The sequence below is a fragment of the Lichenostomus cassidix genome, chromosome 3, assembly GCF_008360975.1.
Source record: "Lichenostomus cassidix isolate B80296 chromosome 3, HeHo_3.0, whole genome shotgun sequence".
In the NCBI taxonomy this organism is placed as follows: Eukaryota; Metazoa; Chordata; class Aves; order Passeriformes; family Meliphagidae; genus Lichenostomus; species Lichenostomus cassidix.
The window spans coordinates 43,465,976-43,480,533 of NC_139483.1; the positions used below are offsets into that span (position 1 = coordinate 43,465,976).

The 14,558-nt window shown below is 38.3% G+C and overlaps 1 protein-coding gene across 2 annotated transcripts in view; it reads right to left on the bottom strand.

Annotated features, from left to right (window-relative positions):
• NID1 (nidogen 1) overlaps positions 1 to 14,558 on the bottom strand; it is a 56,850-nt gene that overhangs the window by 24,488 nt on the left and 17,804 nt on the right. For both annotated transcript variants that reach the window (XM_085055511.1, XM_085055510.1), the window contains exons 2-10: positions 11,774 to 12,073; positions 10,484 to 10,713; positions 9,408 to 9,832; positions 8,359 to 8,508; positions 6,853 to 7,104; positions 5,539 to 5,739; positions 3,494 to 3,739; positions 2,427 to 2,570; positions 1,175 to 1,303 (exon numbers count right to left, since the gene is read on the bottom strand). In XM_085055511.1, coding sequence (XP_084911637.1) covers positions 1,175 to 1,303; positions 2,427 to 2,570; positions 3,494 to 3,739; positions 5,539 to 5,739; positions 6,853 to 7,104; positions 8,359 to 8,508; positions 9,408 to 9,832; positions 10,484 to 10,713; positions 11,774 to 11,977 — 1,981 coding nt within the window. In that variant the 5' untranslated portion in view covers positions 11,978 to 12,073. The remainder of the gene's footprint in view (positions 1 to 1,174; positions 1,304 to 2,426; positions 2,571 to 3,493; positions 3,740 to 5,538; positions 5,740 to 6,852; positions 7,105 to 8,358; positions 8,509 to 9,407; positions 9,833 to 10,483; positions 10,714 to 11,773; positions 12,074 to 14,558) is intronic.

Genomic DNA, 14,558 nt, shown 5'->3' on the forward strand with positions numbered 1-14,558 from the left:
TGCTTTTTCTGACTCTTCTGCAACAAAGGGAGACTAAGGGTGCAATGTGATTTAGGGAACAGATGTGAATTGTAATTCTTACTGGAGCAGAGAAATTTGGCTTGTGACAGAATGTAATACACATGATGCAAAGTCACCAACTCAAGGAAAGTAATACACCTGTCTGCTGTGGGATGACAGCTCCCCGTTCTTAGCTGAAGAACTCTTGGCTACAAACAGAAACTACCTGGATGTATTAGCTGATCAAAGGGTATCTAAGCTTCCACGACAAAGCAGTCACAACAGAAGCAAAAAACCCTCAGCTATTATCACTTCTTTCCAAAAGAAAGAGGAACTTCCAGCCATACTGCAAGTATATGGCTTCCAGCCATACTGGAAGAGTGTGTGTATAGGTTTTGATGGAATGGAATTACTGTCACGTTGCAAAGACAAAAACTCTAACAAGAAAAAGAATCTAATCTCTATTCTATCCTGACACTTGCAGCTCTAGATATAGAGTCATTACTCCTCTTTTATCTGTTATTTGTCATTATCCCTCTTCCATCTACCATTTGTGGATTCTTTTTTGCAAAAGGAATTTCTACAACTTGAGTGAAAACAGGGCAAAGAGGAAAAAGATATCCCTTGTTAGGACAACCTTGGTCTAGCAAATACAGATTAACTCAGGCTTCCTCCACAAAAAAAGTTTTTAAATTACAGGGAAATAAACTAGCTCAGCGACAATGACTGAATTTGATATTTAATAGTTCATTAAAAACCAGCTAAAGAGCCAAATCTCAAAGATTTTAACAGTGAAATGATCTGCAGCTACAATTCCTTTTCATCATGATAAATTTTCACTTCAGAATAAGTCTGCAATAGCCAAGACACACTAGTTCACTGGTTTAGAACTCTGCAATATCTTGTCCAAGGGATGAATCTGTAACTAAAATCCCATTTGTTAAACTGAACTCTGGATTAGACATACGAAACAAAACACAAACCCCCAAAAACTCAAAAGCACAGCACTTACAAAACGCAGAAGAAGCTAGCAATCATGAGCTCCAACACAAACTCCTTAAATCCACTCACATTAGAAGTCAGCACAGATCGTGAAGCACCATTTTCTGTCCCTTTGAGATGAATCACAGCCCAAAGGCTGGTGGGCAATGCCTTTAAGAAACTTGAAACTCACCAACACAGGTCCGCCCATCTGCTGCAAAGCGGTATCCCTCAACACACTCGCAACGGTAGGTTCCCGGCTGGTTGTTGCAGACTGCATTGCTGCCACACAGCCCTGGCTGCTCTGAACACTCATCAATATCTAGGGTATTAAAAGGATTTTGGTGATTACACAGATGCATTTAATATGGATGCCAGAAAAACAGAAACTGGGGCACTACCGATTAGTAACACTCTTCTGTACCTAGGCCGCATCTTGGATGGACCGTATCTCTTAAGTGATATTAATATCCTGAAAATAAGTTTTGAGATAACTGTGCTCTCAGCTAATCTGCACCAAAAACAAGAAAATAAACCAGGAGTTCCATCATGGAGTAATAAGGGGAAAACACAGGAAATTGGAAAGGAAAGAAGAAAATGCAGCCTTGATCAGAATGATCAGAAATGATCAGAAGCAATGATCAAAATCAAATGATCAGAAGCAATGGTAACTACTGGGGGGACATGAACTCTAGGAAAGGCTTCCCTTTTCATTATCTGTATACATCTCTAATCCACTGCTATCCAACTCAGAGCACCAGAGGACTGGAAGGGACATTGTGATGCTGCTCTTTCCATCTGAAAGTTGATTAAAGGGTTGGAGTGGAAAGAGAGTTGTGCTTTGGGTTTTAAAAAACCCCAAAACTTGGTTAGATAATAGGGATGACACATTTCCTTAACATACATTTTCACCTCTTGAAAACGAGTATTAGTGCTGTGATTTGATTACAAGGCAAAACCCAAATACACTAAGAATACAGAGCTAGGCAGAGCTGGGAACTATGAGTCTTTCCGAACAGAAAAGGATTTTCAAAACAAATAATGAAAATGGTGATTTCAATGAATTACACATATCTGTTCTCTGTATGCATGTGCATTTCCTATTTCTCATCTCCCTTGAGAACTTTTAACCTAGTTGACTCATTTTAACCAGAACTTGCATTACAGTGAATTTCTCACAACTAAGTTCCCACATGTTTTATAAAAAGACAAACTGGATGGGAAATATGCTGGCAAGCTAGGAAAGCATACTCTTCAAGACAGTAAAACTGGCTTACTCTGATTATTGAGATACATCAAGTAGCCCAGCAACCCTCTAACCCTAAAACCAGCCCCTCAGGACACTTCATTTGGCTGGAATGCCTAGTCCTGAGGGTCAATATACCCCAAGGAAAATAACTTCTACATTAGCTTTCATTTTGCAATGAATGGAAGTCTTCTGATACCATAACAAACGTTTCCATCTCCACGGAAGCCAATCGAACATTCACAGAAGAAACGATTTCCAGTTCCTGGACGGCACACGGCGTTGGTGTCACAGTTATGGGTACCAGTGTAGCAAGGATTCCGGTTAATATCAGCAGCACCATCTGGCAAGAGAGACCATTTTTAGCCTTCACGACTTTGTCCAAGTAATAGCACTCAGTTAAGACCCAGAAGGAGGTTACTTGTAATGTACATTAAACAAGGAAACACAGTTTTTGCATCAGGAAGAAAGTGATTTGCAGGTGATAGGCAGGATACCAGTCTTAGATATGGATTTAATAGCACTTGTATTGCTTGTTACTTGTACAAAGGAGTACTGAGTTAAAATAAGCCACAAAAACCTCTCTAATAAGCAAGACAGATAATTTATTTTCTAGTCACTGACACTAGACTCAAAACATGATTCTTAAAGGCTTGGTTTACTCATTTTACTTAGCAGAACTTTATTTTGTAACAAAAAAAGTAAGCACAGGCTGTTTTTATACTCATCTGGTGTGCATTTTCAAATTGTCTTTGCTTTCTCTCTGGTGTCAGCTCAAGCTTGGATAGCTCATCCAAAAAAACACCTTTCATAAGCTGCCTACAATTCGAAGATAAAATGTGATCTTTCAAGATAAATTATAGAAACTTATCCACACTAAATCTTATTCCCCTCTTTTGCCCTTTTGTCTGACAATGCAAAGAAATAATTAATAGGGGAATTACAAATTAGGTAAACAATATATCCATGTATTTGAGTGGCAATAGATTAAAACTGGTGAATTGAGAGTATTTCAAGGAATTAGACACAAAGCTCACTGAATTTCAGTAATAGATAATCACTTACATACTCTCTTTATCTAATAAAAATACAGACTTTCTACAGTTCCTTTTGTCTCGTTCACTGGTGGACCTGGATTTCTACTAACTAATGAAATTAATTCATTTAACTCAATACCCAGCTAGGGCAGACTAAAAGAAAAAAAATGGATCACTGCTCTTAATTACCCATAGAACACATAAAGCAAAACCTGCAACTGATACCTACCACTGATGGGGCCGATGGAATTGCTCATAGCATATCGCAGGATCTGCTCATCTCTGTTGTACAGGACAAACACACTGTCCACTGAGAGCTGCTGAGTAGCAGGAGCAGAATGGTGGGAGTCATCGTGGATGCACTCATCAAAGGAGATGGTCTGGCGCCACTGATAGGCACCTGTGTACGTGGAAGCAACGCCATCCCTTTCTGGTTCTGTCACTGTGTACTCCCTCGAGGACGATGAAGTGATCACTGCAACATGACAGCAAACACGCTGATCAGAGCAGAGATCAAAAGCACTCTGTCAAATGTTATCTGTAGATTTGGGATGCAGCCTGTGTAGTGCAAATAGGAATTTCAAAGGCAAGAAGCTATGAAAGTGGATGTATTTCTGTGCAAGGAATAAGCACTTAAGAATGCTTACTCTGTTCTCAGGTATTGCAGCTTTGAGAAATGAGAAATTTGATTTATTTTGGCATATTTTAAAAATTTAACTTTACTTTGTGGGTTTCAAGTAATGAAAGGAAAATTTAACTCAGCAAACTCAGAGGTTCCTTTAGGTTGATTTATGTAATGACTCTCCAAGCTAAGGACCAGAGCCATCTCATCAGCTCTAAACTCTACCCACTTTTAGTTCATTGTAGGCTATTGGCCTTGGATGTTAACAGAGCCCTGAAGAAGCTGCATGTCTGAGCTCCTGTATCCTTCACAACTGTTTTCTATACTGTGAAAAATTGTGAACAAAACTCTTTAAAAAGATCTGGACTTGTGGATTCTCGCACCAACAGAGAGGTCCTTAGAACACCACTATTTCTTTGTTTGGACACTGGAACACACCTGTATCAATCCACTTGCAACAGTTGGCAAAATCTGGATTTCTGCTAAGTAACAGTCCATTAGAAATGCCATATGACAGCAAAATAGCAGCTGTTTGAGTCCTGGTAAATCAAATCCAGCCTCTGACTTTACCTCCATGGGAGCAGCCTTTCTGCCAAGCAGGCAAGTGTTCTACAGAACACAAGCTGCCTAAACTCTGAAGTTGTTTAGCACAAAGCAGAAGCTCCCTGCTGCTTCCATTTCCTCCTCCTTCCACTCCATAACAACAGGCAAAGCATAAGGGGGTTCATCACTGGCTATCAAATCCAGACATTAGTGAATATAAGGCAGTGACAATGCAACGACACCATTTTCAGCTATCTCTAGCAACCAAAAGTGGACCCTTGGAGCAAAGCACAGTCTCTCCAGTATTCATGTGCATGTGGGTGCACCAAAGGCTGCTTCGTCTTTACTGCTCTTTGACAGCTGGGCTGGCTGGCCAGCAGCAACACTCCAACCTCACTTTTTCTGTATTGAAATGCTGATAATTTTATCCAGGAAGAAGAAAGCAAAATAAGTAAGCAAAATCAGATTGCCTGGCAAACAGTGAATGAAGAATGGTTCTCTTAGGAAACCTAGGATCTGTGATAAAGGAATTGAGAGGAGAGAGACATACTGAAGAGACAATGTAGGAAACTGATAAGGGAATTAAGAGGTTCCTAATTTTCCAGTTGGTTGTTAAAAGTCAGCTCAAATAATACCTGATAAATGGTTGCAGAGTCATTGTAATGCAGTTTCCATGACATATAGTGGTAAATAATTGGTTTAGTCTCATCAGGCAAGATCAAAGCTCACTGAATGACATTACCACAAAAAGATATACACCAGGACAGCTCCTACTAAAGAGCTGTGGACCTACCAAAAATAACTTTGCAAGTTGCACACTGCTATCAACAGTGCAAAATCAAGGTCAACAAAAAGGGATATTGAGAGTGTATTGTGAACTTCAGAGAAAGTTAAACTTGTTTTTTTTAATGAAAAGATTAGAAATATTTTCATTGTCCCACTCAAAATCTACCTTCTTTTGAAACCTTTTCCTAAGAAGCAAAACCCAACTTTCTGTAAGTCAAAGGCTCCTAAATACACTTTCTAAAAAGGGAATTAAAGAATGTTTTTTCAGACTGCCTTAGTCTCCGCTTTGTGCACTTTGTTAGAATTTCATTATGTAACCTTACCAGAGCTAGAAGTGTGGTAGAGTTCAGTGTATGGTTCTATGTGGACTGATGAACCAGATGGGATCTCAGGTATTCTGCCCTCCATGTCTGTGCTGATGGTAAGGTGACCATGTTCATCAATGCCACTGAATTTCTGCTTTACAACCAGCTTCTCATTGTTGCCAAGGAAAGTTACTTCTGTTTGCCGTGTAAACTCCCCACCTAAAGAAAGAGTATTAGTTAAACCTTAAACTCAATAGAGGTTTCTGAATCCTTCTATTCCAAGTATTGCTTCTAGGAAATAAAATATAAATTACTATTGTCTGCAAGTTTTGATGTAGCACAGTTACTAATGTCTTGTGTTTCTAATGAAATAACTTTCAGAGGTATACTGATAATACACTTGGATACTGCAAGGAAATTTTTTTAAGCACTGAACATGATAAATCACAAATAAAGCTGAGGAATCAGGGTTTTACTAAATTTAAAAAGAAGTTCTGACCAAGCTCATACAGTAGGCCTTATCCTACCATTTAAAAGGACAATTTAGAAAAAATTTCCATTAGGAGTAGAGGGAGTTTAAAAAAAAATTAAAAATCCAGCACATCTGTTTCAAAATCAAAACCAAGTGAAATGTATGTTGTAAATTCCAGAGCAAACTTCAAACATACCAAATCCAAGAAAATCCCAAACCAAAAAGCTGTGCTCAACTAAATTCATATCACATGTCTGTAAAGGATCAAATTTTAAAAAGAAACACATGTTCTTCTAATGCAGATTGAATCTACAGCTTGAATTCATTTGCACAAGCAACCAGATTTGGCCTCAATCTCTTATGAAAAGCTCCAATTGTGAACAGGGGTTTCCCTCAAACAAGTTAACAGAATCATTTGCATTCATGCAGCAGCTGTTTCTGTTGAGCACTTCAGACCTGCATGAGGTCAGATCTTCTTTTCTCTTTTGCTTTTTTGGTACAATTAGGGAATTACCATGTTAGATTTCTTGAAGATGTAGGAGAAGTTTTAATAACTATGTACACCTTAAGTAACAAAAAAAAAAAACAAACCAACAGGTCTTTTTAATATTCTCATGAAGAGGAACTGGCTGAGACAATCTTCTCTCTAACACACTTAGTTCTTGTACATTTACAGTAAATTAAAAAGTCCACTGTCTATACATTACAAACAAGAAAAATGGTGGAAAATTTGATTACAAAAACCCAATTTGCACCTCAGAATAGATGTGTTTTCACCCTGTATTACTTCTAAATACACGTTTCTATCAAGACAGAGGAAAGCATAGCAGTTCTGAACATTATTTTAATTTAGAAGTTACCAGTAATGCTGAATCCATTTTTATATCCTTGCTGTTCCACAGCAAACATCCATCCTATGATACCTCCAATTGGGGCAAGAGGTAATAAAGAATACCCCAAAGTCTCTGGGATTGTGCTGATAGCAGTGTAGGCACGTCCTTGGTTCATCACAACATAGGAGTGGAGATCAGTGTTCTCAAATACAACTGGAACAGGATTATTTCCTACAAAAATTCTTCCTCTGACCTTCCCGTTGACTCTCTGAGGAGAACCTGGGAAATCAATACAATGCATCAGAACAAAATAACAGCTCTCTCATACTCTCCAAGGAACATGTTCAGAGTGTTCACAATGTTCAGTGTTTAGCGTTGAAATAAAAGGCAAACAAATACTTACAGAATTCAAGTAAGAAATTGCCATGTGTTCACTTGCTTATGTAGGTACATATATGTGTGTTATCTTCTACAGATGATTAAATGGCCAAATTTACCTGAAGAGAAGCCCTTTATCCTCATTAACAGTTTTGTCTGCAAAGATAACTCATAACACTGTTGCAGTATATCTGACAGTAAGTGGCAGACAGAGACTTCTTTTTAAGATCACACTTCATATCAAGACACACTGAGCGCAAATTTGTTCATTCCTTTTTAGAACACTAATACCATTAGGCATTAGAATTATTCTATTATTCTAATGTATTACATTTCCCAATTCAGAACTATTGACTATTTTGAAGACTCTCAGTGTTATACAGAAGTAGCTATTTTGGATTGCTAGTTTTCTCCTATTTACAACTTCCTACATGGAAGTTTAAATTTCATTATCATCACATCCTTCTTTTCTTTCTATGGAAAATCCAATTTTATGTACTGAAAGCTAAGTATTAGGTTTTGCTTTCCTGGCTTATAAAACACAGTCTTGCAGTAAACTATTTGAGTTGTTGAAATGCATCTGCACTCTGAGTCAAATCACTACGAGGATTACAAGTGTATACATAAGAAATTCCTTTATGGATTTTACATGGGAACAAAGTTTAAATGGGTATTTAACAGAAATCTGGCAGATCAGCCCTTTAGTAAAGCAGCTTAAGAGTCAGACAAAGAGGAGCCATGCTCTTTGGTTCAATGATCAAAGTTAATTTGTTCATCATTTTGAACAGTCCATTTCTAGAGTGAGGACCATATCAGATTAAAACACATTGGAACTTCATGACTAATTCTAGGAAATACCACTGGATGTTATGCTTTCGTTTAAATGATGTCAGTTACAGAATTTATTTTTTTCTAGAAAGTCACGTTAAAATGCATAAATCATATAATTGACCACTTAAAATAATTTGCTTCATTCAAAAACTCACAGCATTTCAAAAAGTAGAGCTCACTGATTAAAACACCTTTCACTATATCTCAGTGGTAAGTCTTTCAAAAAGTTTTGAGCATGTCTTTTTTAGAGTTTAAAACAGGTCACCTCATTCAAGAAAGCCATGTGTAATTGCTGTTTATGTATCTAAATTTAAAACCAGTTACCTTCTGCTACACATTGTCTGCCATTCCCTTTGTAACCAGCAATGCAACTGCAACAAAATCCGTTGGGATAATCCTTGCAAATAGCATGAACAGAGCACTGGTGACGGTTGTTAGCACAGGTCTGTTGGACATCTGTGTTGTAGCGAAACACTGGAGAAAATAAGACCAGACATTTATACTTCATGTAATTACTGTGATATTCACATATCCCTGGACTAGTTTAAAAGTATCTGTGGACTCACTTGATTAGCTTTTTCATTTTCTCTTCAAGGAAAATGAACTATTGTAATTGATATTGGCTAACCTTGCAATATGCAAGTAAAATAGTATGTCTACTATTTTGCAGAAAATATCAGGGCTTCAGCTGTTTAATTATTTAGTTAGAAAACTGTTTAATGCTACTGACTTCAGCAGATCTATATTAACACAGATCAGTTATAATTCTTGTCAAAATTAACACAATATAATTTTAACTTGTCCCAAATCAAAACAAAAAGAAGACTTTCCAATTTTGGAAAAAAAGTATCAGTAAAGTACCCAGGACCATGCAGCAACTGATGTGTCCTGTAATCCTAATTGTTTTACCCTATTATTTAGTGGAGATAGCAATTCTTACATCTGCTTCAAGACACAACTAACATCTGGGCAGTCAGTACACTACTCTGAAATTTCTCTAAATGCTTCATCAGAATTTAGAATTACTAATTCCACCCTTCTAAGACTTGAGGCCATGAAACCCTAGCCAAAAAATTTTGCAACGGCTTCTATTCCCAACCTTTATTAAATCACCTGTATTCAGTGCCACATCCGAGAAAGGCCTGTGAGCTTGATTAGGGAACTAGTTTACTGGACTGGCAAGATCTGAATGGGAGGTGACATCCAAGTTAACTACCTTGGATGAATAACACAAACTTATTACGTGTCCAAATTTTCAGATATGAAGCTAATGAGAAGGAAACGGTATTTCTTTCATAATTCAATTTCTTTCACACTTTTTTTTTTGCAGCCTACCCATGTTAGAAGAAGTTAAACTGTACAAAAGACCTTACCTATTCCAGTTTCATCAAATTCTTCCACATCTATGACTTGAGGTGGCTGTGGGGGGAACTGCTGGATCCGAAACTGGCGAGGTGGGGCCTTTGCTGTTGGGAAATTTTGATGACTGTAATAAGATTCAGTTGAAGGTGTTCCTGTTACATCTTGGTATGAAGTCAGAAAGTCTTCTGCAGCTAGCCGAGGAACACTGTACGTAACAAGGTGCTGATCCTCTTCGGTGCTGTCCGTACTAGTGATATACTGCTGTGTTATTTCAGTGGAGCCATAGTCAGACATAAAGGGCTTAGAAGTCATCTCCTGGTCTTCTTCATTGGACTCCAGGCCCTCCAAAACATTGGTGATCTTGGCAGGCACAATACTGTCAGATGAGCTACCAATCTCAAACACCCAGACACCCTGCTTCCCAGCATTACTGCCTCTGTCAAAGAGAAACACAGGCCAAATAAAGCAAGTTGTGTGGTATTTCTAGCCTACACGATATCATCCTTCACTGAGAAGTGTGAGGACAAAACTGTCTAATTATCTACATTACATTCTACATACTTATCTACAGGTACAGTTTATTCAGCTGTAACACACCACTGGCAGTTTGGGTAACATTTTTTTTCTCCTCACCCAGAGCTCCACTGAGAATTTCTAGCATTCTTGTCTCCAAAACAGTGGGAACAGAAGAAGATTTTAGAGCCATAAAGACCTTGCAACCACTTACTAAAACTTCCTAAGTCATTCCCTTTCCTGTTTGTTCACTCTTTCTTTCAAAAACACAAACAAACAAAAAACACCTGCCTAAGACAGACTATGAAAAGTTGAAGTCTAAGTGGTACTATTTATAGAAGAACTAAGCACACAGCAGTTCCTACCAGGGACAGTGGAACTATGGACTTTTGACAAATTACACTAAAGTCCTCGAAGTCCTCAAGAGGGTGGATATTTAGCAGAGGCAGATCTTGTGATTTCTCATGCAGTGGCTAATGGGACCTTATTAGTACTCATTGATTCATGCTACAATTAAGAAAATCATGAAACTCTGATGTTTTCTTGAGGAGTTTAAACAAAGAAAAAAGCATACTTGTACAGGTTTCTAATGCTGTCCTCATCATTAGCAATGACATTGTAGGATCCTGGCTTTTCCCAAAAGTAGTAGTTTGTAGAGGCTTGACTAAAGCCAACCATAGCAGGAATATTTTCATCACCATTCTTGGAGTATGTGCTATAGAACTGCAAGCTATCTTCTGGATAAAGGAAAATAGCATAGGAACTGGAGTCAGAAGAGGCTAAGACAGCCTGGAATGTGTTTCTCTGTGGAAAAAAAATTAATACAGAATGCATTTACTCATGCAGAAATAGTCAAGAATGAAAACAGAATATTTCTTTTCTTTTTAAACACAAAATGAAAATCAGCATTCCAATTGAAAAGAAAACATTATCAAAGATAAATTAAATCTGTAGGAAACAGTCAGAAATACTACCCAAAACATAACAATTTTAAGTTCTGTAATGCTATAGGATGCTATTTCATTTTCTTAAAATAACAGAAGTGCTGTGATAGACTAAATAAAAAAATTCTGTAAACAGAATGTTTAAGGTAAAGGTCAAGTTTCATGTTGCTCAAGTCTTTTCCCACAGGAACACTCCTGCCTACTGTAGGAACCATTGGAACAGTACCTCAGAGATTGCTACCAGAGTGTGGAATTGTTACTATGAACATAATGCTTATATCAAGTTTAGCAAAAGTAATTAGTCCCTGATATAAAAAGATTTGCTAAGTAGCGGTAATGTTCTCATCAACTGGGATAATTATGGTGTAAAAAGTCACATAACCTTGCAGGATAGTATCTGAGTGGTTTAACAAGGGGAAAGTGGTTTGTGAATAATAAAAGAGTAACCTCTAACTGCTTCTTAATTCAATACTAGTTACAAAAAATTAGCTTTTGGTGAATGCAATATCATCTGTTCAAAATGGTCTGAAGACCCTACTTGTCCATATAGCTATCTGATTTTACATAGTTTGATGTAAAAAGGACTTAAGAGTCTGTTGAAAAATGCAAGCCAGCAGGATTATATTGCACAAAGGGAGGTCAGGATATTCTATTTCAGCTATTATCACAACACATTTAACATTCAAAGTATGAGTCATTAGGAAATACAAAGAAATAAGCTATGTAGTTTCAAGCATTATCTTTCAAATTATTAAAATATTACTAAAATAAAACTCAGGTAAAAATTCTGGAAACTCCTTCTACAGCCTTTTCAACAATAATATACATTCTTAGCTCTAAAATTCATTTAAACACAAAGGAATTCAGGCCTTCAAAGCAATAGGTTACAGGGTTACCCTTTAGCTCTGATCAACATTTACCTTTTCTTCCAAAGCATGATCTTCTCCTGGTGCCTGGTAAGGAGCCACAAGCTTCCAGGTAACAATAACAACACTGCTGGGATCAAAAGCAGTCTCAGGAAAACCTCTGTTGATATAGTCTGATGCAAGTTGCAAGACATCTGAGGATGAATCTTCTCTGTAGTAGACATTTCCACGTCCATCTGTTGTGTCCAAGTCAGCCATAAAAGGAGCAATAGCCCCAAAACTCACTGGGAATTGACCAAGATATTTTTCTTCACTTGAAGGTTCACTCACTGCAATAATCCCATTAGTGGTAACCTAATAAAAAGAGGAAAATTGTAATACAAATACTGTTCATATGGCTGTCTCCCACACATGTTCTACAGATCACAACGTTTTCACTGCATTTCCAAAAAATTGAATCAAAAGTCAGTTTTGTATTTGAAAAGTAGCTGGGTTTTTAAAAGTTTTTGTTATGTATCCCACGTCAGGAGTCCTGGGATTTTGGCAGCCCAAAACCAGAGGTCAACTTCATGGATAGAACAGCCTTTTTTCCCTAGATAAAGATTTTAGCTGTTTAAATTTCAGACACCTATAGCCTCTTCTAACAAGGATATACACAACATTCTCACCACTGTTTCAGAAGCTGATAGAACTGAGCAAAAAACTAATCTACACATAGATGCAAACCCAAAAAACCCTGCTCCATGCTTAAACATTTTAATAGCTTGGGTGAAAGTCTTTTGGGAAGACATATGGATTTCTCTTTGCCTGGCCAGGACTGCTTTAGTTTTCACTTCACTACAACCATCCTCCTAGGAACTTCTCTGCTACTGTGCAGGGCTAACAACAACAAGCTGCTGCTCTCTTAAGACATGCTGTGAGCATAGCTCTAATACAACAGGCTATACAGGCTGAGAGAGAGAACTTCCACAGCAGATACAGGCCACCCTATAAATTCCTTTACAGCTGAGTGCCCTGACACAGTCTGATAGAAAAATGGCTCTATTACTTGAAGGGGAAAAGAAAAAAAGCATTTACATACATAAGTGAAACTCTTGGTCTGAAAAACCCTAGGTACTGGCTCAGGGAGATTTAACCCATCAGTGGGATGATGACTCACAGCCACCTCTGACTAAAACTGAGGTAAATACATACAAACAGGTAGGTGCTAGGGCACGTCCACGTGTGCCCAAGTGTGCCCTGTGGCAAACCAAAGCTGGCTCTCACACACACAGGCAGTGAGCTAGACTATAGGTGTCAGGCCTTGAGGCACAAAGTGTTCACACACAGCTTTTTGTCCCAGGCCCTTCCACCAGCTGTGTTTGGTACTGCGTGACTCAGCCACATGCAAATCCATCCCCAAGTCTTGGGCTACCCAAAACCAGAACACATCTGACTACCTGCAGGCAGCCAGACACTCACTCCAGAGCTGCTGCCACATACATAGGGGTCTCAAAAGGGGACAGAGGTCCCAAAACTCTCACTATTGGTTATGAAACAAACTGCAGTCTGCCACAGATTTATGTCACTCAGGGATTCTTTTAAGTCCAAGAACAAACTGCTGCTGAATCTTTTTATTTAGTCAAGATTTTGTCAACATGATAAAATCTTTACAAATGCCTCGAGGTGTGTCAGAATGGCCACCGACTCAGATTGCAAGGCCATCTAGCCCAGCAGCCTGTCCCCAGCTGTACCTGCTAGCTTAGAGAGTCAGCAAAACAAGAGGACATGCACATACTTCTCCAAGCAACCTCCAACTGCATCCACCTTGAGGGATTGCCTGTGTTTTGACTGTTTTTTCATCTTCAGTGGATTTCTTTTGCATATTTTAGTCTTCTCTTAACACATACAAACTTTATGCATCCAAAAAATCCCTTGAAAAGGAACTCCGTGAGTTTGTGACTCACACCCTCAGGTCTCTCCTATTTTCATTTGCTTTCAGCCTCGTTTCCAGCTTCATTTGATGGCCCTAATTTTTATGTTGGGACATACAAAAATCCTACTCAGTCTCTCCCACTATGTAATTTCTCCACCAGAAGGAAGACCCCCAACCTACCCATGCACTCCCTGTCTAAGAGCTGTTCTCTGTTTTTGGTCACTCATCATCTCCACATATTTCATCACCCTTTTTCACTCTATAAATTTCTAAACAAGGAGGCCAGTAGGAAGCCACACATATTCTTCACAGAGAAATTGTGGTCTGTGCAAGCCCTTCAAGGATGCTGGTTACATGTGCCTTGGCAACACCTTCAAAATCTGGACCACCACTGCTGCTACATACAGTAAATCAGAAAAAGTGTAGTAAGAGAACTCATGATACAAATCACTCCTTCAAATGCAAGAAACACCTATACCTTGAACTCTCCTTTGGATATCCAGAAGGTCAGAACATGTCCCCTGCCACAGGCCAATGGTCAGTCACTTTGGTGTATGGATAATGGATAATGCTTAGCATTAACCATCAGTTAAACTTAGCAAACAGTTCTCACAGTGTATCAGAATTTACTTTACAAGTGCCTTGACATATGCTGACTGTATTGTCAGCAGATGTATCATTTCATGAGCAACTAGAGTGTAAAATACTAAAAAAGTTAAGATCATTTAAAAATAAAAAAAGGGTGAGTTGGCTTTATGCACAAACAGTATGTCTAAGATATATAAGCAGTAACTAATCTGCACAAACACGAGGGGAAAGGTCATGTTAGAAAGGGGGAGAAGCTGAATATTGTGATAATTTTTTTCTCTAATCATTCATGACTAAACAACGGCCATAGATCCTAAGGTGAGCTATGAATTTGAG